The 20,712-nt window shown below is 53.2% G+C and overlaps 1 protein-coding gene across 1 annotated transcript in view; it reads left to right on the top strand.

Moving 5' to 3' along the window:
- Positions 1 to 20,712, top strand: part of LOC119975877 (neurogenic locus notch homolog protein 1-like) — a 115,181-nt gene that overhangs the window by 78,062 nt on the left and 16,407 nt on the right. The window contains 7 exon segments of the mRNA XM_038815772.1: positions 3,985 to 4,117; positions 9,440 to 9,691; positions 11,495 to 11,607; positions 13,298 to 13,815; positions 15,445 to 15,861; positions 16,949 to 17,118; positions 18,311 to 18,527. Of these exon segments, the coding sequence (XP_038671700.1) occupies positions 3,985 to 4,117; positions 9,440 to 9,691; positions 11,495 to 11,607; positions 13,298 to 13,815; positions 15,445 to 15,861; positions 16,949 to 17,118; positions 18,311 to 18,527 (1,820 nt within the window).

Genomic DNA, 20,712 nt, shown 5'->3' with positions numbered 1-20,712 from the left:
TTGTATGTATCTAAGGTTTCTTCAGCGTCTTTCTCAAGCTTGTTGACTGGAGTCACCATCATTTTTTGGGAACTTGGAGTAGACTACCTCTGAATCTAGCTTGCAAATGGCCTTTCTTATTACATCCTAAATGCTGAATTCTTCATAGCTGCATCTTTCTTAGAGTGTTCTCCCCTACGACAGCAACAAGCCTCTAACCCTTGTGACAGTCGGTCACTTTCTTCATTTCAGGCTCCGCTGATCCCTCTCTTCAGCAACCGTGAGCGGCCGCTGATACCCGCCATAACTGGGTCACCTCGGCCCGCATGCTTTGTAATTCGAAAGCCCTTTGCTCAGTGCTTTCAGTCGCTTGAGCCAACTCGCCTGCCTTGCCCAAGGATATCCTGGTTTCTGCCAGCAACATCTTCTGAATATTTAAGTTGTTGATCCCCACAGACCAACCTGTCACGTAGCGTGTCGCTGAGAGGAGTACCGAATTTGTCGAAGCCTGGCTACGAAAGCAGATACCGTCTCACCCAGACCTCTGATGACAGAATGAAACTTGGATGTCTGCATAATAATGGAGGTCGGGGGGGTTATAATGGTCTCTCACTAACTGCACCAATTGATCAAAGAGTCCGGAGCCTCCGGAGAAGTTAAACTTCGCATGAGGTTATATGTTTGAGGGCCGAAAATTGTACTATTAAGTTTTGATTCTCTTCTGCAGTGATTTAATTAGCAGTGAAAGTATTGAAGTCTTTCGACATATTGGCCCCAACCTTCGACCTCCAGATCAAACGGATCAATTTTTCCAAAGAGTGACATCGCTATTCGACTGCTGACGATCTTTTACCTTTCAGTATTCTGAGAGGTTCTTCCTCTCCCTTCCAGATTTTTCACAAGTTTCCTTCGACCGGTTTGATCTATTCTCGTCGCCAACATTACATCGTGAGACAGTGTTAAAAGACAGCAGAGGTTTATCGAACTAAGAAGAAGTATATACACAGGACAGCGCCAACTAGGTCTTGTTCCCACAACTCAGGGGCCAACTCTGACCAAACCCCCAACAGCCAGAACCACGCCTAAACCCCAGATAGGATAAAGTCCGTGTTCTTCGCTCCTGAGTCCATTCACACGGCCCTCAAAGTATCACTCACTGAAAGGGGTCCCGCTACCACCAGAATCTAATGCCTTCAGCCATTTCTTGACATCACGTAGTATGAGTCAAATGAGACTGGCATCTGTGATGCTGGGGACATCCACAGGAGGCCGAGATGGACCATCCAATCAGGGCTTCTGACTGAAAGTTATTGCGAATGCTTCAGCCTTGTCTTTTGCACAGATGTGCTGGGCTGCTCCATCATTGGGGATGGGATATTTATGGAACCTCCTTCTCTAGTGAGCTGTATAATTGTCCACCACCAATCAAGGCGGGATGTGGGAGGACTGTAAAGCTTAGATCTGATCCATTAATTGTGGCATCACTATTACTCTATTACTTGCTGCTTATGGTGTTTGGCACACAAGTAGTCCTGTGTTGTAGCTTCACCAGGTTGACACCACATTTCTCGGTGCGCCTGATGCTGCGCCTGACGTACCCTCCTGCACTCTTCATTGAACAGGGTTGACCCCCTGGCTTGGAGGTAATGGTAGAGTGGGGGATATGCCAGGCCATGAGGTTACAGGTTGTGGTTGAGTACAATTCTGCTGCTGATGGCCCTCAGCACCTCATGGATGCTCAGTCTTGAGTTGCTAGACGTGTTTGAAGTCTATCCCATTTAGCACGGTGGTAGTGCCACACAACACGATGGAGGGTATCCTCAATGTGAAGATGGGACTTTGCCTCCACAAAGACTGTGTGGTGGTCACAGCGATAATATCATGGACAGATGCATCTGCGGCAGGCAGATTGGTGAAGATGTCAAGTATGTCTTTCCCTCTTGTTGGTTCCCTCACCGACTGCCGCAGTCCCAGAATGGCAGCTACGTCCTTTAGGAGCCGGTCAGCTCAGTCTGTGCTGGTACTAACAAGCCATGCTTGGTTATGGACATTGCCCTCCCCCTTCCTCCAAGTGATGTTCAACATGGAGGAGGATTGATTCATCAGCCGGGGGGGGGGGGGGGGGGGGGGGGGGGGGGTAGCCTGTAAGCGGTAATGCTAGACTCATGGGGTCCAGAGCCGATGTTGAGGACTCGCAGGTCAATTCTCCCCTGACTGTATAGCACTGCGCCACTACCATCTCTGCTGGGTCCGTCCTGTCGGTGGGGCAGGACATAGCCACGGATGGTAATGGTGTTTCTGGGACATTGTCTGTAAGGTATGATTTCTTGAGTATGACTACAGCGGGCTGTTGCTTTGCTTGTCTAGTCTGTGAGTCAGCTGAGGCATTGCAGCAACCTTTACACGAGGCCTCAGTACCCGAGAGTTTGGTGTAAGGCAGCCAGTACATCCAGCTCTCCTTGGCTCTATAGTGGCACCTGTTGGCTGCTGTTAATGTGGTGATATGCATGACTGTAAATACACACGGGGTTAATGTAAATACACTATAACTAAGTAACCACTAGAGAGAGCACCAGAGACGTCATGACATGCAGACATACAGCTAATGAACACATAGAATAGGACACGACCAATGGGCAGACAAGACACCCAGAGGTGACACTACCACAAGGGGGCATTACACAACCCATATAAAAGGACAGAGCACACATGCTCTTTCTCTTTCCACAGGTGACATTTAGAGAGTAGGACAGGGGCAGATCAGAAGCATCACACCCACCACGTGGCTTAGAGCAGACTGCTTAGTTAGACTGAATTACTATAGAAAGATTAACAGGAGTGTCAAACTCATAGAGAACTGTGCTAATGGTTCAATAAATCACATTGAACTTCAAAGTCTGGAGTATATTTTGGTCAAAGCTGCATCGAGTTGCAGCCTGCGTTATCCCAGAGTACATAACACAACAGTTAACAGTGTGATTCTGGCTCCGAAACCCCAAATCCCAACCTGGCTTCACTCATTGTGAGGCCCCCTACCTTCGCCCCCTCCCACCCCCCACCGCACCACTCTCCGTCCCTCACCCTCAACAGTTTGTTTCGCTCACTCCCCTTGGCTAAATAGTCCGCATTTTAAATGTCGAGACGTTCCACTTTGACATGCCGTGTGTTCACCCCGATGGTCTGGTAATGGGGCTGGAAGCTTACATTCCTGGAATATTTTCAGGATCATTGAAGGAGGAAAATTGCTGCTCACTCTCTGAACTCATACGTGAGGAATGGGCACTTGATATTCATTCTGGCACTCGGTGATCCTCAGTCCCAGTGACCCTCAGTCCCAGTGACCCTCAGTCCCAGTGATCCTCAGTCCCAGTGACCCTCAGTCCCAGTGACCCTCAGTCCCAGTGATCCTCAGTCCCAGTGATCCTTAGTCCCAGTGACCCTCAGTCCCAGTGACCCTCAGTCCCAGTGACCCTCGATCCCCTCCGTCCCTCAGATCATGGTGAGCCGAAACTACAAAGACCATCAATCTCGGTGACCCTCCATTCCGAGTCCCTCTGTCCTGGTGTCCTTCAGTCCTGATGTCTCTCCCTCCTCCTGACCCTCAGTCCCAGTGACCCTCAGTCCACAGTCCCTCAGTCCTGGTGCCCCTCAGTTCGAGTGTCCCTCAATCGTGTTATCCCTCAGCCTCAATGACCCTCAGTCCTGGAGTCCATCAGCTCTGGTCATCCTTAATCTAGTAGATCCCTAATTCTCCCCGAGGAATTTGTAATCCCCTAATTTCTCATTCCCCCGCCCAGAACCCTGTCTTCTCCAAATATTTATTGGAGTGTGTTAATTTCCCTTTGTGCTTTCTGGCAGGGAAAGGTGGAAATGTCAGAGTGGCTGTGAGTATATTGTCAGGGTGTTCCAGTAATGCAGCAGGCGCTGACCAGGTAACTCCTGCAGCCTCCTGTTCACAGTCAATGCAGCAATGATTGACGGGGCTCTTTATGTTTTTGCTCCCAGTGTCTTCCTGGTTATTCCGGCACAAACTGTTCCGAAGCGACCGATGAATGTCGCTCCCAGCCCTGTCAGAATGGTGGCACCTGTATTGACATGATTGACGGTTATCAGTGTTCCTGCCTCCATGGAACTCGGGGTAAGTAACCATCAAACCCAAAAGGGGCAATTATCTCATCGGCAGGTTGAAGCATCTCCTCTCTGCCCTGTGAGAATACACACAACAGGAAACAGTCACTCGGCTGAGAAACTGCTCCTCCCACTGTCCATGTACAATCGAGCTGCCTGCAGAATGTGTCGAGGGACCCCTTCCCTACAGAACCTGAGAGACCCCCAATACCCAATAGACCCCCTCCCCACAGTACCGGATACACCCCCTCCCCACAATACCTGATAGACCCCCTCCCCACAGTACCTGCTAGACCCTCTCCCCACAGTACCTGGGAGACCACCTCCCCATAGTACCTGGGAGACCCCCCTCCCCACAGTACTTGGGAGACCCCCTCCCCACAGAACCTGGGAGACCCCCCTCCCCATAGTACCTAATAGACCCCCTCCCCACAGTACCTGGGAGACCCCCTCCCCACACTACCTGGGAGACCCCCTCCCCACAGTACCTGGGAGACCCCCTCCCCACAGTACCTGATAGACCCCCTCCCTACAGAACCCGAGAGACCCCCAGTACCCAATGTCTTAATATACACATCAGTATATGATGGTGCAGACACACACTGACTGAGACACTGCAAGACCAATCAACATACACAACACAGCAGCCATTCATCAGTTAGAGCACGCTCACTATAAAGCCAGAGGGCACTAGTTTTCCTGCTCATTCGGGATGCAGCCTCTGAGACAGACAGAGCCCGCAGTCAGTAGCACAAACATCCACCATGTGCTAGCAGCATAGGCTGGTCAGGTTAGGCATAGGTCTTCAATCAATCTAACATAGTGTAAACCCATAAGTGCAAGTATTTCAACAGCTCATAGTTAAATAAAATAGAGTTGTACTATTACAAGTGTTGGTAGCCTGTCTATGTTACTGCTAAGGTAAATGCAGTCTCCACAGATCCAGAGTACCCAACACATCACCCGATAGACCCCCTCACCACAGTACCTGGGAGACCCCCCTCCCCACAGTGCCTGATAGACCCCTCCCCACAGTACCCAATAGACCCCTCCCCACAGTACCCGATAGACCCCCCTCCCCACAGTACCCGATAGACCCCCTCCCCACAGTACCCGATAGACCCCTCCCCACAGTACCCGATAGACCCCTCCCCACAGTACCCGATAGACCCCCCCTCCCCACAGTACCCGATAGACCCCCCTCCCCACAGTACCTGAGAGACACCCTCCCCACCGTACCTGAGAGACACCCTCCCCACCATACCTAGGAGACCCCCTCCCCGCAGAACCTGGGAGACCCTTCCCCACAGTACCTGGGAGACCCCCTCCCCACAGTACCTGAGAGACCAACTCCCCACAGTACCTGGGAGACCCCCTCCCCACAGTACCTGAGACCCCCCTCCCCAAAGTACCTGAGAGACCCCCTCCCCTCAGTACCTGGGAGACCTCCTCCCCACAGTACCTGAGGGACCCCCTCCCCACAGTACAGGATACACCCCCTCCCCACAATACCTGATAGACCCCCTCCCTACAGTACCTGTGAGACCCCCTCCCCAGTACCTGGGAGACCCCCTCATCACAGTACTTGAGAGACCCCTCCCCACAGTACTTGAGAGACCCCTCCCCACAGTACCTGATAGACCCCCTCCCCACAATACCTGATAGACCCCCTCCCCACAGTACCTGATAGACCCCCTCACCACAGTACAGTACCTGGGAGACCCCCCCCCCCCCCCCCCCCCCCACAGTACCTGGGAGACCCCCGTCTCCACAGTACCTGATAGACCCCTCCCCACAGTACCTGGGAGACTCCCTCCCCACAGTACCTGATAGACCCCTCCCCACAGTACCTGGGAGACCCCCCTCCCCACAGTGTCTGGGAGACCCCCCTCCCCACAGTACCTGATAGACCCCTCCCCACAGTACCTGGGAGACCTCCCTCCCCACAGTGTCTGGGAGACCCCCCTCCCCACAGTACCGGATACACCCCCTCCCCACAATACCTGATAGACCCCCTCCCCACAGTACCTGATAGACCCCTCCCCACAGTACCTGGGAGACCCCCCCCCCACAGTGCCTGGGAGACCCCCCTCCCCACAGTACCTGATAGACCCCTCCCCACAGTACCTGGGAGACCCCCTCCCCACAGTACCTGATAGACCCCTCCCCACAGTGCCTGGGAGACCCCCTCCCCACAATACCTGGGAGACCCCTCCCCACCCTATGCCCCCCCCCCCCCCCCGCCTCCCCACAGTGGGAGTGAATTGTTACATTGCTGAAGATGGAATACTGGGAACGGGGATTCCCAGAGTATGATTCATGTCCCTGTGGAATTTGTTCGTGCTGTTCCTCCTCCAGATTGAAAGGCTCATCCCTCTCCCTCTCTCCTTATCTCCCTTCTCTCCCCCTCGCTCTCTTTCTCCCTCTTCCCCCTCCCTCCCTCTTACTCTCCCCTCCCTCTCTTCCCCTCTTTTTTCTCCTCTCTCTTCCTCTCCGTCTTTCCTTCCCCCATTCTCTCTCCCTCCCCCTCCCTCTCCACCACTCTCTCTCTCCCACTCTGTCTCTGATTTCCCCCGCTGTTTACCCCTCTTTCTTTCCTTCTATCACCCCCTCTCTCCCCCTTCTCTGTCTTGCTTTCCGCCTTTCCCCCTCTCTTTCTCTCCCTCTCTATCTCCATCCTCCCTCTCCGACCTCTCTTCCCCCTCTCTATCTCTCTCTCCACCTATCGCTCTCCCCCTCTCTCTTTCCCCCTTTTTCTCTCCCCCTCTCTTTCCCTCCCTCTCTCTCTCGACCTCTTGCTCTCCCCCTCCGTCTCTCTCCCTACTCTCTCCCCCTCTCTCTCCCCCCCCCCCACTGTTTCTCTTCCCCACCCTCTCTTTTTCCTCTATCCCCCCTACCTTGCTCACCAACCTCTCTCCCTCAACCCTCTCTTTCCTCCTCTCTGTCCTGCTCTGTCTCTTCCTGTCTCTCCCCCTCTCTCTCTTTCCCTCTTTCTCCCCCACTCTCCCTCTATCTCTCGCTCTTCATCTCTCTCCCCCTCCATCTTCCCCTCTCTCCTCCCCTCTCTCTCTCTCTTCCTCTCTCTCTGTTTACCCCCTCTCCTCTTTTTCTCCCCCACTTTCCCCCTCTCTCCACCACTCTCTTTCTCTGCCCCCTCACTCCCTTTCTCCCCTTCTCTCTCCCCCCTCTCTCCCTCCCCTTCTCTCCCCCCTCCTCCTCCCTCTCTCCCTTCTCTCCTCTTTCTCTGCCCCCTCTCTTCCCCTCACTCCCTCTGCCTTTCTCTCCTTCTCTCTCCCCCCTCTCTCTCCCCCTCTCTCTCCCTCCCCTTCTCTCCACCTCTACCCCCTCTCTCCCTCCCCCTTCTCTCTCTCCCCCTCTCTCTCTTCCCCCCCACCCTCTCTCTCTCCCCCCACCCTCTCTCTCTCCCATCTCTCTCTCCCTCCCCCTTCTCTCTCCTTCCCCTCTTTCTCTCCCCATCTCCCCCCTCTCCCTTCTCTCTCCCCCTTCTCTCTCCCCCTCTCTCTCTTTCCCCCCCACCCTCTCTCTCTCCCCATCTCTCTCTCCCTCCCCCTTCTCTCTCCTTCCCCTCTCTCCCCATCTCCCCCCTCTCCCTTCTCTCTCCCTTCTCTCTCTCCCCTCTCTCTCTCCCCCCCCCTCTCTCTCTCTCCCATCTCTCTCTCCCTCCCCTTCTCTCTCCTTCCCCTCTCTCTCCCCGTCTCACCCCCTCTCTCTCTCCCCCTCCCCCCCCCCCCTCTCTCCCTCTCACTCTCCCCCCTTGTTGTGTTATGTTACTTCGAGTGCCATAAGCTGCTACTTGATGTAGGCTTTGCTGAAGGATACTCCAGACTCTGAGATAAGTTCAACGTATTTAGTGAGCGATTAACAATGCTCCTAAATGAGTTTGACACTCTGCTAATCTGACTGGTAACTCAGTCTACTCTGCTAACTATGCAGGCCTGCTCTAGACCACGTGCTAGGGTGTGATGTTGCTGATAATCAACCCTGTCCTGCTCTCTTGGTATCTGCTGGTGGAAGAGACAGAAACTGTGTGCCTTATCCTTTTTATAGTGGTCGTGTAGTGCCACCTTGTGGTAATGCCACCTCTAGGTGTCCTGATTATCTATTGGTTATGTCCTGTTCTGATGACCCATTGTTTATGTGTCTGCATATCATGACAACCCTCTCTGCCCACTCTCTCTCCCCCCTCTCTCTCCCCCCTTTCACTCCCTCTCTCCCCATCACACCCTCTGCCGCTCTCCCCCTCTCTCTCTCCCCTCTCTCTCCCTCTCCCCCTCTCTCTTTCTCTAACCCCCTCTCTCTTTCTCGCCCCTCTCTCTCTCTCCCTCTCTCTCCCCTCTCTCTCTCTCTTCCGCCTCTCTCCCCCTCTCTCTTTCTCTCCCCCTCTCTCTTTCTCTACCCCTCTCTCTTTTCCCCCTCTCACTTTCTCGCCCCCTCTCTCTCTCTCCCTCCTCCTCTCTCTGTCTCTCCCCCTCTCTCTCCCTCTCTTTCTTTCTCTCCCCCTCTCGTTCTTTCTCTCCCACTCTCTCTTCCCCCTCTCTCTCTCTCCTGTCTTTCTCTCCCCTCTCTCTCTCTTCTCCTCTCCCTCCCCTCTTTCCCCCTCTCTCTCTTTCTCTCCCCCTCTCTCTTCCCCCTCTCCCTTTCTCCCCACCTCTCTCTCTCCCCCTCTCTCTCTCTTCCTCCTCTGTCTCCCCTCTCTCTTCCTCCTCTCTCTCCCCCTCTCTCTCTCCCCCTCTCTCTCTCCCCCTCTCACTCTCCCCCTCCCTCTCTCCCCCTCCCTCTCTCCCCCTGTCTTTCTCTCCCCTCTCTCTCTTCTCCTCCCTCTCCTCTCTTTCCCTCTCTCTCTCTTTCTTTCCCCCTCGCTCTTCCCCCTCTCTCTTCCCCCTTGCTCTTTCTCCCCACCTCTCTTTCTCTCCCCCTCTCTCTTCCTCCTCTGTCTCTCCCCTCTCTCTCTTCCTCCTCTCTCTCTCCCCTCTCTATGCCCCTCTCTCTCTCCCCCCTCTCTCTCTCCTCACCTCTCTTTCTCTCCCCCCTCTCTTCCCCCCTCTCGCTTTCTCACCCCCTCTCTCTCCTCTCTCTTCCCCCTCTCTCTTTCTCACCCCCTCTCTCTCCCTCCCTCTCTCTTTCTCTTCCCCCTCTCTCTTTCTCTTCCCCCTCTCTCTTTCTCTTCCCCCTCTCTCTTTCTCACCCCCCTTTCTCTCGCTCTCTCTCCCCCCTCTCTATGCCCTCTCTCTCGCTCTTCCTCCCCCCCTCTCTCTCCCTCTCCCTCTCTCCCTCTCCCTCCCTCTCTCTCTCGGTGTAAATCCCTCCACAGGTACGCATTGCGAACACGACATTGATGACTGTGCCTCTCCTGCCTCGGGCCACCAGCCCAGGTGTTACCACGGAGGCCGGTGTGTGGACAGGATCGGTGGTTACTCCTGCGACTGCCAAGACGGCTATGTTGGAGAGCGGTGTGAGGGCGATGTCAACGAGTGCCTTTCCAACCCGTGCGACAGCAGTGGGACGCAGAGCTGCGTGCAACTGGTCAATGCTTACCACTGTGAGTGTAAGCCTGGATACACAGGTCAGTGCCTCAAATCTCCGGCAGCAGCGACATGAGCAAAGGGAGGAGGCCATTCGGCCCCTCTCCCACCTGCTCCTCCATTCAATGAGTCCATGGCTAATCTCCACTCAATTTTAATCACCTTCATCCGACATTCTTTGGCACCACCATTAGGGTGGGCTAATATAATAATCACCTTTATTATTGTCACAAGTAGGCTTACATTAACACTGCAATGAAGTTACTGTGAAAAGCCCCGATTCGCCACATTCCGGAGCCTGTTTGGGTCACAGAGGGAGAATTCAGAATGTCCAAATTACCTAACAGTACGTCTCTCGGGACTTGTGGGAGGAAACCGGAGCACCCAGACGAAACCCGCGCAGTCACGGGGAGAACGTGCAGACTCCGCACAGACAGTGACCCAAGCGGCGAATCGAACCTGCGACCCTGGAGCTGTGAATCAACAGTGCTAACCACTGTGCTACTGTGAAATTAAGTTTCTGTGAAAATCCCCTGGCCACCACATTCCGGCACCTGTCCGGGTCACAGAGGGAGAATTCAGAATGCCCAATTCACCTAATAAGCACGTCTTTCGGGACTTGTGGGAGGAAACCGGAGCACCCGGAAGAAACAAACCCAGAGGCCGAGGTTCATGATCTGGGGGCAGGGGTTCAAATCACCCAGGAATTTAAATTCAGTTAATGTATCTGGAATGTTAAAATAAAAGTTAGTCATCAACTGTGGCCCAATGTTGAAAAACCCATCTGGTTCACTAATGTCCCCTTTAAGGATCTGCCATCCTTACCCGGTCGGGCCTCGATGTGGCTCCAGACGCACAGCAATGTGGTTGACCCCTAACTGCCCTCTGAAAAGGGCCGAGTAAGCCAAGGACAATGAGGGATGGTCGACAAATGCTGGCCTAGCCAGCGTCGCCCACAACTCAGGAAGGCAAAAAACACATGTGGCCCCAAGAGAAGGCTTACCACGACTGCTCCAGTGCAACCAAGGCTGGACGGTCAATGCCAGCTTTGCCACCAGTGCCCCCATCCAGTGTTTGAACACTGATTGACGATTGGTAACAGGAACAAGTATTTAAAAATAAGAGTCTGAACCTTCCAACCCCAAGACCACTTTCCGAGTTTTACTGTGCCGTTCACTAACTCCATCCTTCCTCTCCATGACAACGATGGCGACACCTCACCCCTCATTGGCTGTGAAGCATTTTGGGATCTACTAAGGGGACGAACGGTGCTCTCATCAATGCAAGTTTTAATTTTCCATTTCTCCCTTCTTGAACTATCTCTCTTCCCCTGAAGGAGGCGCTATGTCTTACTGGGGGAGCTCGGTGAACGGCAATTCGGCAAGTGCCTTGAAGGTAGATTAGTGCCTGGGATGAGGCCGTTCAGCCCCTCGAACCTGCTGCACCATTATATTCGATCATAGAAAAAAAAAATATATTCGATCATGACCCTTGGCCTCTGGTCACCTGGTCCGCTCGATCAATAATTCCGGCGACCTCAGTTTTGAAAGCTCCAGCTGCCCCAATGGCAGTCTCACGGAGGGAGTTCCAGATTTCAGGGAAATGAAGGGGGAAAGAGAGGGAACCATTTTCTCCAGCCGACGGGACTGTTTTCACACTTTGAGCACCTTGATCAGGTCACCCCCCCCCCCCCCCCCCTCAATGTGCTCGTGTGTAACCAGCCGCAGGTTGGCGGCGTGCTGGGTGATTTCATTTCGAAGGCCTGGTTTGGATGTGGTGTGACCACCCTTGCTCACGCGTGATCGACGGGTGCTCCGTTATCTTGCCCGCTGTGTCTCCCGCAGGTCGGCGCTGTGAGTCCGTCATCAACAACTGCAAATCCGGGCCCTGCCACAACGGTGGCACCTGCGTCCTCACTGTCAACACGCCCTTCGGATTCCGGTGCAAGTGCCCGCCGGTGAGTTACGGCGCCTTCTGCCCATCTGCTGCATCCTCGCCAGGGTGATGTGAGGGCTGGGGGAGGGGGTGGCGGGGGGTGCGGGAAATGGAGGAAGATCTGTGGATGTGACCGAGGTAGAGGAGGCTGAATTCCTCAAGGATTGAGGAGGGAGACAAAAGCAGTGGGTGGGGGGGGGGGGGGGGGGGGGGGGGGCAGAGCGATGAGGAGATATGCATCCCCCCCATTCAGGAAAATGGCAGAGGCATCACTTCGACCAGGGTTTTCCCAATTTCTGGGTGTTTCCTATTTAACGAGGCAAAATTCATGGAAAGAAGGAAGATCCGAGGGCGGTGACTCGAGGCCCCAGTCCTGATTGGGCGGCGGGGGGGGGGGGGGAGTTTGCAGGGGTGAGGGGGTGGGAAGAAAACAAGCAAAGAGGAAGGCAGTGTCGTCATGGTAATGTCACATGACTAGTGATCCAGAGGCCCAGGCGCATGCTCTAATGACAGGGATTTAAATCCCGGCATGGAGGGAAATTTTAATTCAATTAATAAACCGAGAATATCAAATTGGCCTTAGTAATGCTGACCATGAAGCTGTCACCGTTGTTATTTTAAAAGATCTGCGCCGGTCATCAATCCCCTATCTAATCTTTTTTTTAAATAAATTTAGCGTACCCAATTATTTTTTTCCAATTAAGGGGCAATTTAGTGTGGCCGATCCACCTACTCTGCACATCTTTTTGGGTTGTGGGGTGATGGGACCATCAATTCACAAGACACGTGATTGGAAGCAAACAGTGGTTTTAATAGTCTTACAACTGAGCCTGCCTGCGACAAGAGGAACTGAGAGCAGGCTTACGACTGCAGTGCTTTATACTTCCGGTTAGTGGGAGGAGCCATGGGCAGAGCCAAGGGTGAAGCCCAGTACAAGCTCCTCATCTCCCCCTATGGGTAGATCCGCGCAACGGCTGTATACAGAGCCCACAAGGACACAATACATGTAAGGCAATACAGTGAGAATTACGAGCTATATAATTCACCACAGGGGGCGAAACCCACGCAGACGCAGGGAGAATGTGCAAACTCCACACGGACAGTGACCCAGGGCCGAGATTCGAACCCGGGTCCTCAGTGCCGTAGGAAACAATGTTAACCACTGTGCCACCGTGCTACCCTCTCCTATCTAATCTAATCCCATTTTCCTGCACTTGGTCTGGAGCATTGTTCGAGCTCTGGCGTTTGACGTGCTTATCTAAATGCTTCTTGAATGTTGTGAGGGTTCCCGCCTCTACCATCCTTTCAGGCAGTGCGTTCCAGATTCCCATCATCCTCTGGGTGAAAAGGTTTTTCCTCAAATCTCCTCTAAATCTCCTGCCCTTGGTCTCAAATCCATGCAGACACGGGGAGAACGTACAAACTCCACACGGACAGTCACCCGAGGCAGGAATCAAACCCGGGACCCTGACACTGTGAGACAACAGTGCTAACCACTGTGCCGCCCCATTGTGCAATTAGCGGAATAGATGACAGGCAAGAGGAACATTTGCTTCTGGATGCCCTACACCACTCCCCCATCTTGTTTGCACCGAGCAGATTTTATGTCTCCTGGCAACGTAAGGGCGCAGCTTTCCATTGGCCAATATCATTGACAACAAGTGATGATGATTTGCCAGCAATAATATTCTTTTTTGTTTGTTTGTTTACAGGACTACAGTGGAGGAAAGTGTGAAATTTACAACTCCTGCAACTCCCGGTCCTGCCAAAATGGTGGGCTTTGCGTCTCGGGCCGGTGCGTCTGCCGGCTGGGTTTCAGGGGCGCGGACTGTTCAGCCCCGAAAAGCGGCCGCTGCATGCCCAACACATGCCAAAATGGGGGCACCTGCCTGGAGCAGGCCCGGGAGCCCCGTGCCTTCTGCCGCTGCCCGCCTGGTTTCCGAGGCCTTTACTGCCAGAGCCCAGAGGTGGGCCGCAACCGCTCGGCTGGAGCCGGGTGCTCGGATGATCTCTGCACCCTCCGGGCTGGTGACGGCTCCTGCGACGCGGCCTGCGACACCCTGGCCTGCGGCTGGGATGGAGGTGACTGCGCCGGCGACCCCTGGAGGAAGTGCGCGCTGGAGGAACTCTGCCAAGCCGCCTTCAAGGACGGCAAGTGTGATGAGGGCTGCAACAACATGGAGTGCCACTTTGATGGCTTTGACTGTCAGCAGCAGAAAGCCCAGTGCAAGTGAGTGAGCAGTGTTTCCTGAATGGGGCTGTGGGTGGCTGGCGTGATCTGAGGGCCTCGTACACCAAAGGGCTGGATTCTCCTGTCCCTGCCCCCACCCCACTCCAGCCCCGTGTTTCTCAACGCCGCGCCGTTTGCCGGCGGCGGGATTTTCTACCCCCGCTGCTTGTCAATGGGATTCCCTATTGAAGCCACCCCACGTCACCAGGAAAACCACGGGCTAGGGGTGCGCTGCCGGTGGGAACAGACAATCCCAACAGCTGGGGAATTCTGACCACTGCTTCTCATCACCTTGGGATTTACTCAAGCACTGATGTGACCATCAATTCACTAGACACACGATTGGAAGTAAACTGTGGTTTTAATTGTCTTACAACTGAGCCAGCCTGCGACCAGAGGAACTGAGAGCAGGCTTACGGCTGCAGTACTATATACTTCCGGTTAGTGGGAGGAGCCATGGGCGGAGCCATGGGCGGAGCCATGGGCGGAGCCCAGTACAAACTCCTCATCTCCCCCTATGGGCAGAGCCGCGCAACGGCTCACATACAGAGCCCACAAGGACACAATATCATACAATAAAATACAGTGTGAATTACGACGCATATACTTCACCTCAAGCACCAAATCTATTGAATCATCATTAAAATGTAGTAAAATGTGGCAGTCCCACTCACAGTGTGGTGATGATGACGAGCCATATAAATAAATGCTGTAGCAAGTCAGAGACCACGAATCCCACGGTGAGAAACTCACCTCCTGATCACCCAAAGCCTGTCCACCACCTACAAGGCACAAGTCAGGACTGTAATGGAACCCCCCCCCCCCCCCCCCTGCCTGGAGGAGCGCAGCTCCAACAACACTCAAGAAGCTCGACAACATCCAGATCACAGCAGCTGCTTGACTGCTCCCCCTTCCATAAACATTCACTCCCTCCACCGACGCACAGTGACAGCCGTGTGTACCATCTACAAGATACACTGCAGTAACTCACCAAGGCTCCTTAGACAGCACCTTCCAAACCCATGACAGCCACCATCCGAAAGGCCAAGAGCAGCAGATACCTGGGAACCCCACCACCTGGAGGTTCCACTCCAAGTCACTTGCCAACCTGATTTGGAAATATATCGGCCGTTCCCTCACTGTCACTGGTTCATAATCATGGAACTCCCTCCCTACCAGCACTATGAGTGTACCTTCACCACATGGATGCAGGTTCAGGGGGGGGGGGGGGGGGGGGCTCACCACCTCCACCTCATGGTAATTTTGGGATGGGCAATAAATCCTAACTGGCACGAATAAAAAAAATATAGAAATGATCTGTTTTTATTTTGAGTGTTTGATGAAGGGTGAACTCCCCTGATCTGTTTTGAATTGGTCATGTCTACCTTGATAGTCCAATCTCACAACAGAAACCCCTGTGTGTACATTGTCTGCCCCAATTCCTACATTAACACAATGGAAACATTTCAAAACCTACTTCATTGACGGTAGCGTGATGTAAGATGCCCTCTGGTGGTGAATGCCAACTTCTCTGTCCTCCTTCCGTTGTCTCTGGCTTTCTCCCCCTTTTCCTGCTTCCTTTCTCCTGTCCGCTCTTCCCTGTCTTTACCCGCTGCCTTGTCTCCACAGCCCGCACTACGATGCCTACTGCAAGCACCACTACAACGACGACCACTGCGACCAGGGCTGCAGCTCGGCCGACTGTGGCTGGGACGGCATGGACTGCGCCCGCCCCGAAGCCGAGGACTTTGCCAGCGGCACCCTGGTGCTGGTGACTTCCCTGAGCCCGGGGAGGCTGCGGCACAGCCTTTCCAGCTTCCTCTGGAACCTGGGCTTGGTCCTGCACTCCACCGTGCGGCTCAAGAGAAGCCCGAGTGGGGAGGACATGGTCTTCCCATACCACGGACGCGAGGACCTGGACAACCTGACCGCTTTGGTTTACAATGTCAGTACCCCGGGAAGGAGACGCGTGATGAGGGAGCTCGCCCGGCACGAGGAGGAGGAGGGAGTTGGGCCCATGCAGGGCGCAGAACGCAAAGTCCTCGGGTAAGAACCCCAGCACACGTGGTTGATGTTGACGAAGCGGCAAACTCATTGGTCTTGGGGTCGAATGGTACCACAACTGAGAGCGGATAGGAACATAAGCAAAAGGAGCTGGGGGAAGTGATCTGGTCCTTCAATCCTGCTCCACCAATCAAAACGATAACGGCTGGTCCCCCACAGCAAATAAGGCTGCGGACCAAGTGCTTGAAAATGGGATTAGGATAGGTGCTTCAATGGCTGGCGCAGACCCGTTGGGCCGAAGGGCCTCTTTCTGTGCTGTAAATCTCTATGACTCTAACTCCACCTTCCCATTATATTCCCACATCCCTTTAACTCCTTGAGGACCCAAAATCTGTCAAACTCAGTCTTCATTGGCTGAGCATCCATGGGGTCCCCCGGAGTGGGGAGGGCAGAGAATGCTAAAGATTTGTTGGTCTCTGAGTCGGCCGGGGGTGGGGTGGGGGGGTGGGCAGATTTAAATTGAGCTCGTCTGGAATTCACAGCTACTGCTGAATCCCGGTTGACTCCAAAGCGGCCTAGCGCGCCATTGTGAGGGCGATGAGAGGGATGGGCAACAAACCCTGGGCCAGCCAGCTGGAACCGTTGAACGAGAAAAGGAAAGACCAAGCAGCCCCGCTCGTCAGTAAATAAAACTTTGGAGGGGGCGGGGTCTCCGGTCTCACTGAAGTCGATGGTCTTCTAAATGGCTCGCTGAATTTCCCAGTCCTCCCACCCCCCCACGGGACCTGAATGTCCCACTTGAAAACTGATGGAAACCTTCACAATGATGAGGGATAGGCCGAGAGATGTTTCCACTTCTGGGCGAGTCTAAAACGGAGGGACAGAAATGTACGGTAATGAGGAACAAGTTTGCAGGAGTGTGGGAACAGTGTGGGACTCGCCGCCACACCCAGTAATTGAGGTGGATAATACGGATGTATTCAAGGGAGAAAAGGGAAGGTGGGTTGAGAGGGTGAGATGAAGGAGGGGTCGGATTAGGTTCATGTGGAACTGGCATGGACCAATTTCTGTGTTGCAAAGCCTCCGTAATGCTAACCTTCATCTGTGCTGTCTTTCACTCAAACGGAAGGTGCATCATCTTTGTGGAGATCAACATACAACCCTGTCTGGTGACCTACACGACCTGCTTCCCCACCGTCCTGGACGCTGCTGCCTTTGTCGTCGCGCTGGCTTCCTCCGAGAATGGTGGGCAGGAGTTCCCCTTCCCACTGCAAGCTGTCGCCGTCATGTCTAAGGAAGGTCAGTCAGGTCTCTCAAATCCCCCCCCCCCCCCCCCCCCCCCACCCCCCACCAACCTCATAATTTCTCGTTGCTGCCACTTTCGGAATGGGACATGGGGCTCATCCACTGACCCCTGTGACTGTCTCATCCTCCCGTCTCCGTCTCCCCCAGTTTGCGCGGAGCTGCACCAAACCCTGAAGGGATGGCATGGTGTGGTGATCGTCCCTGTAAGGGCAACACAGCAGAGTAAGGGTCACCTGGCCTGGGTGACCAATCAGGACTCAGAATGCAGAATCACCCCAGGGGGAGGAGTCCTCCGAGGGCACAGGGACTTTGGAATGAGCTGCAAACATGCTGCTCTATATGATTTGTTCATAAATCCCCTTTTAGTTCAGTCGTGAAGTCTCTGAAAGTGTATGATTACAAAGAGGCTCACTTTTCTCCCAGGCTGTCTTACCCCCCCCCCCCCCCCCCACCCCTCCTTAAACTACCTGTCGCCAATGAGAAGATTTGGATCACACGGCAGGATCAGAAAACCGACACTACTCTCTCAGGCAAGCATTCGGTGGGATTTGTGGTTTGAATGCACAAACCACAGCAAGTAGAATGGTTACAACACAGGAGTTCTCCGACCACACACCCCGACAGAAACCGTAGGAGCAACTCTGCCAGTTCCACACCCCCACCTGAGGCGGTGTGATGGCCCAGTGGTTAGCACAGCCGTCTCACAGTGCCAGGGTCCCAGGCTCGATTCCCCGCTGGGTCACTGTCTGTGTGGAGTCTGCACGTTCTCCCCGTGTGTGCGTGGGTTTGCTCCGGTTTCCTCCCACAATCCAAAGATGTGCAGGTTAGGTGGATTGGACATGATCAAACTAACTCTATGATTTTATTCTGTGGCCCTTTACTCATTGTTTATTCACAAACTGAAGCAGAGTCTCCTGAGAGGAGCAAGATTATTTATCTTGTCAAATTCAGCCAGTGGAAGATAGTTATGTTCAAAATTATAAAAGTTGTAAAACTGATCCAGTCAGATTGTACAGCATCACGGTAAGCGTGACTGACAGGGAAAGTAGACAATCCCCTGAGCTCTGGGCGAGGCTTGTTTCTGACTGCGTGCAACCACCATGTAGGAATTGACCCGTCGGTGGTTAATGTGCAATTGCCTGGCTGCCGACCCTTTGTGTGACATTCCTGGTGCTTCTCTTTAAAGCAGAGGTGGGAGCTGTGACCTTTCCATGGGAACTGACTGGCATTTCACTGGCTGTCCTCTTTGCCATCGTCGTCGGCATCTTCGTCGGCATTCACGTCGCCAAAAAACCGAAACGCAAACGAGGACCCCTCTGGCTGCCCCCCGGCTTTGCCCCGAGCAGGAAGTCCAAGAACTACAAGAGGAGGGAGCCGGTGGGGGAAGACGCCATCGGAATGAAGTAAGTTTGGGCAGGCGGGCGGGGGGGGAATGGTTGGGAAGATATGGAGGCGGCATCATTCTTACCGCGGGCACGGCAGAGAATCTGGGCATAATGGCGTGACAGTGATGTTACGGATGGACGAGTAATCCCGAGGTCTGGACTTATATAGTCGGGGTTTATAAATTCAAATCCCGGCTGGGGGAGGGACATTTCAATTCAATGTGGGACCAGTTTCCCAATTTTACCACATGTTCCCAGAAGGGTTTTATGGGGTTAATCAGGAAGTGCATGCTTCCTCCACACCCAGGGTTATATACATGAGACACTCAGCTGTATTCACTTCCACTTCAAGAATAATATACATAGAGAACACAGCTTACCCCCTCTCAGTATCCCCTTCCTCTAACTCTCGGTCCAGGCGTGGAACATTCCTCTCCCCCTCTCAGTTACCCCTCCCAGTAACCCTCGATCCAGATGTGGAACATTCCTCTCCCCTTCTCAGTTAGCCCTCCCAGTAACCCTCGGTCCAGATGTGGAAGATTCCTCTCCCCCTCTCAGTTACCCCTCCCAGTAACCCTCAGTCCAGATGTGGAACATTCCTCTCCCCCTCTCAGTTACCCCTCCCAGTAACCCTGTCCAGATGTGGAACATTCCTCTCCCCCTCTCAGTTACCCCTCCCAGTATCCCTCGGTCCAGATGTGGAACATTCCTCTCCCCCTCTCAGTTACCCCTCCCAGTAACCCTCGGTCCAGATGTGGAACATTCCTCTCCCCCTCTCAGTTACCCCTCCCAGTAACCCTCGGTCCAGATGTGGAACATTCCTCTCCCTCTCTCAATGTCCCCTTTCTCTAACCCTTGGTCCAGATGTGGAACATTCCTCAACCCCCCCTCCCTCTAACCCTCGGTCCAGATGTGGAACATTCCTTGCCCCCTTCCTCTAACCCACTCAGATTGGTCCCGAGTTACAATCAAAGACACTGGACAATACCGTCTTAGTTATCGAAGTAGGCTTGATGGTAATGGAGTGAATTTATTAATAAATCTGGAATTGAAAGCTGCTCTCAGTAATGCTGACCTCTGGATTATTATTTTAAAAAAACAAATCTGGTTCCCTCATGCTCTATTGGGCATGAAATCTGCCATCCTTGCCCGGTCTGGCCTGCACCCGACTCCAGACCCACAGCGATGTGGTTGACTCTTAACTCCCTCAGGAATGGCCGACGAGCCACTCAGTTCGATCAGAAAATTGAATAAAAGTTGAATGAGAACAAACCTGGCATTGACCTCGGCATCCAAAACAACAAAGGTATCCAGTGCCCAGATATTTTGCTAAGATCTTGGACCAGACCCCAACATTTGTTAAGATACCAGACAAGAATCCCATGTATGAATTGTTTAATTTGTAAAACTGTGAGGAAAAAATACTTCGCTCAAGGAGAGAGAACTCTGGCCAATCGGTATATTTTATATTAGAACAAACTTTATTCTTAACAGAGGTTTAAAGACATTAACATCACAGAAAATAGCTTTTCAATAAACACTTAAACCCATTTTACTGCTAACTTATTCTTTCTCGATCTCCAATGAAGCAAAGCCCATCACAGGTCAAAAGCCACTTGTAAATAAAGTTAGCAAACGCAGGATAACTTGCTGTACACTTGAGGATACCTTTCTTGGAAAGACTGCTTGAAGAGAGAGAGAGAAAACTGTTTTGAAAACAACCTGCAGATCCTTCTGTCTGTGTCAGACTACTGCTTAACCTGACATCCTTTGGCAAAAGCTTCTGCTTAGCTTAAAGCTCCGAGGAGACTCCAAAAGCTAAGCTGCCTCCAACAGACCTGCCTCTTCCCATTAATTACATCATCTTCTTACCACCCAGATCCCCTCACCTGCTAACCTAAGTCTAAATGCTATGGACACAATTCAACGGACTCACATTTAAGTTTAGTGGGGTGTTTCTCGCCGCTAAGAGCTGGTTATTCAACAGCACTGTGCTGTTTTTTTGTGACCTCGGGGAGGAACTCCCTGTCAAGGCCACTCTTTAAGTCATTTCCCGCACTGGGGAGCAAGTGCGAGAAGACTACTCACGGATTGGGACGCCATTTTCTAAAGGCAGCCCAATCTTTTGATACCCCGACCGTGGCTTCAGCCTCCACTTCACCCAACCTACCACTCCTGGGGTCCTCGAGTCCCCCTCACCCCA

This window comes from Scyliorhinus canicula, chromosome 13 (assembly GCF_902713615.1).
Source record: "Scyliorhinus canicula chromosome 13, sScyCan1.1, whole genome shotgun sequence".
Classification (NCBI taxonomy): domain Eukaryota; kingdom Metazoa; phylum Chordata; class Chondrichthyes; order Carcharhiniformes; family Scyliorhinidae; genus Scyliorhinus; species Scyliorhinus canicula.
Note: the sequence above shows the minus strand (reverse complement) of the source record. Positions and strands in the feature narration are given on the sequence as shown.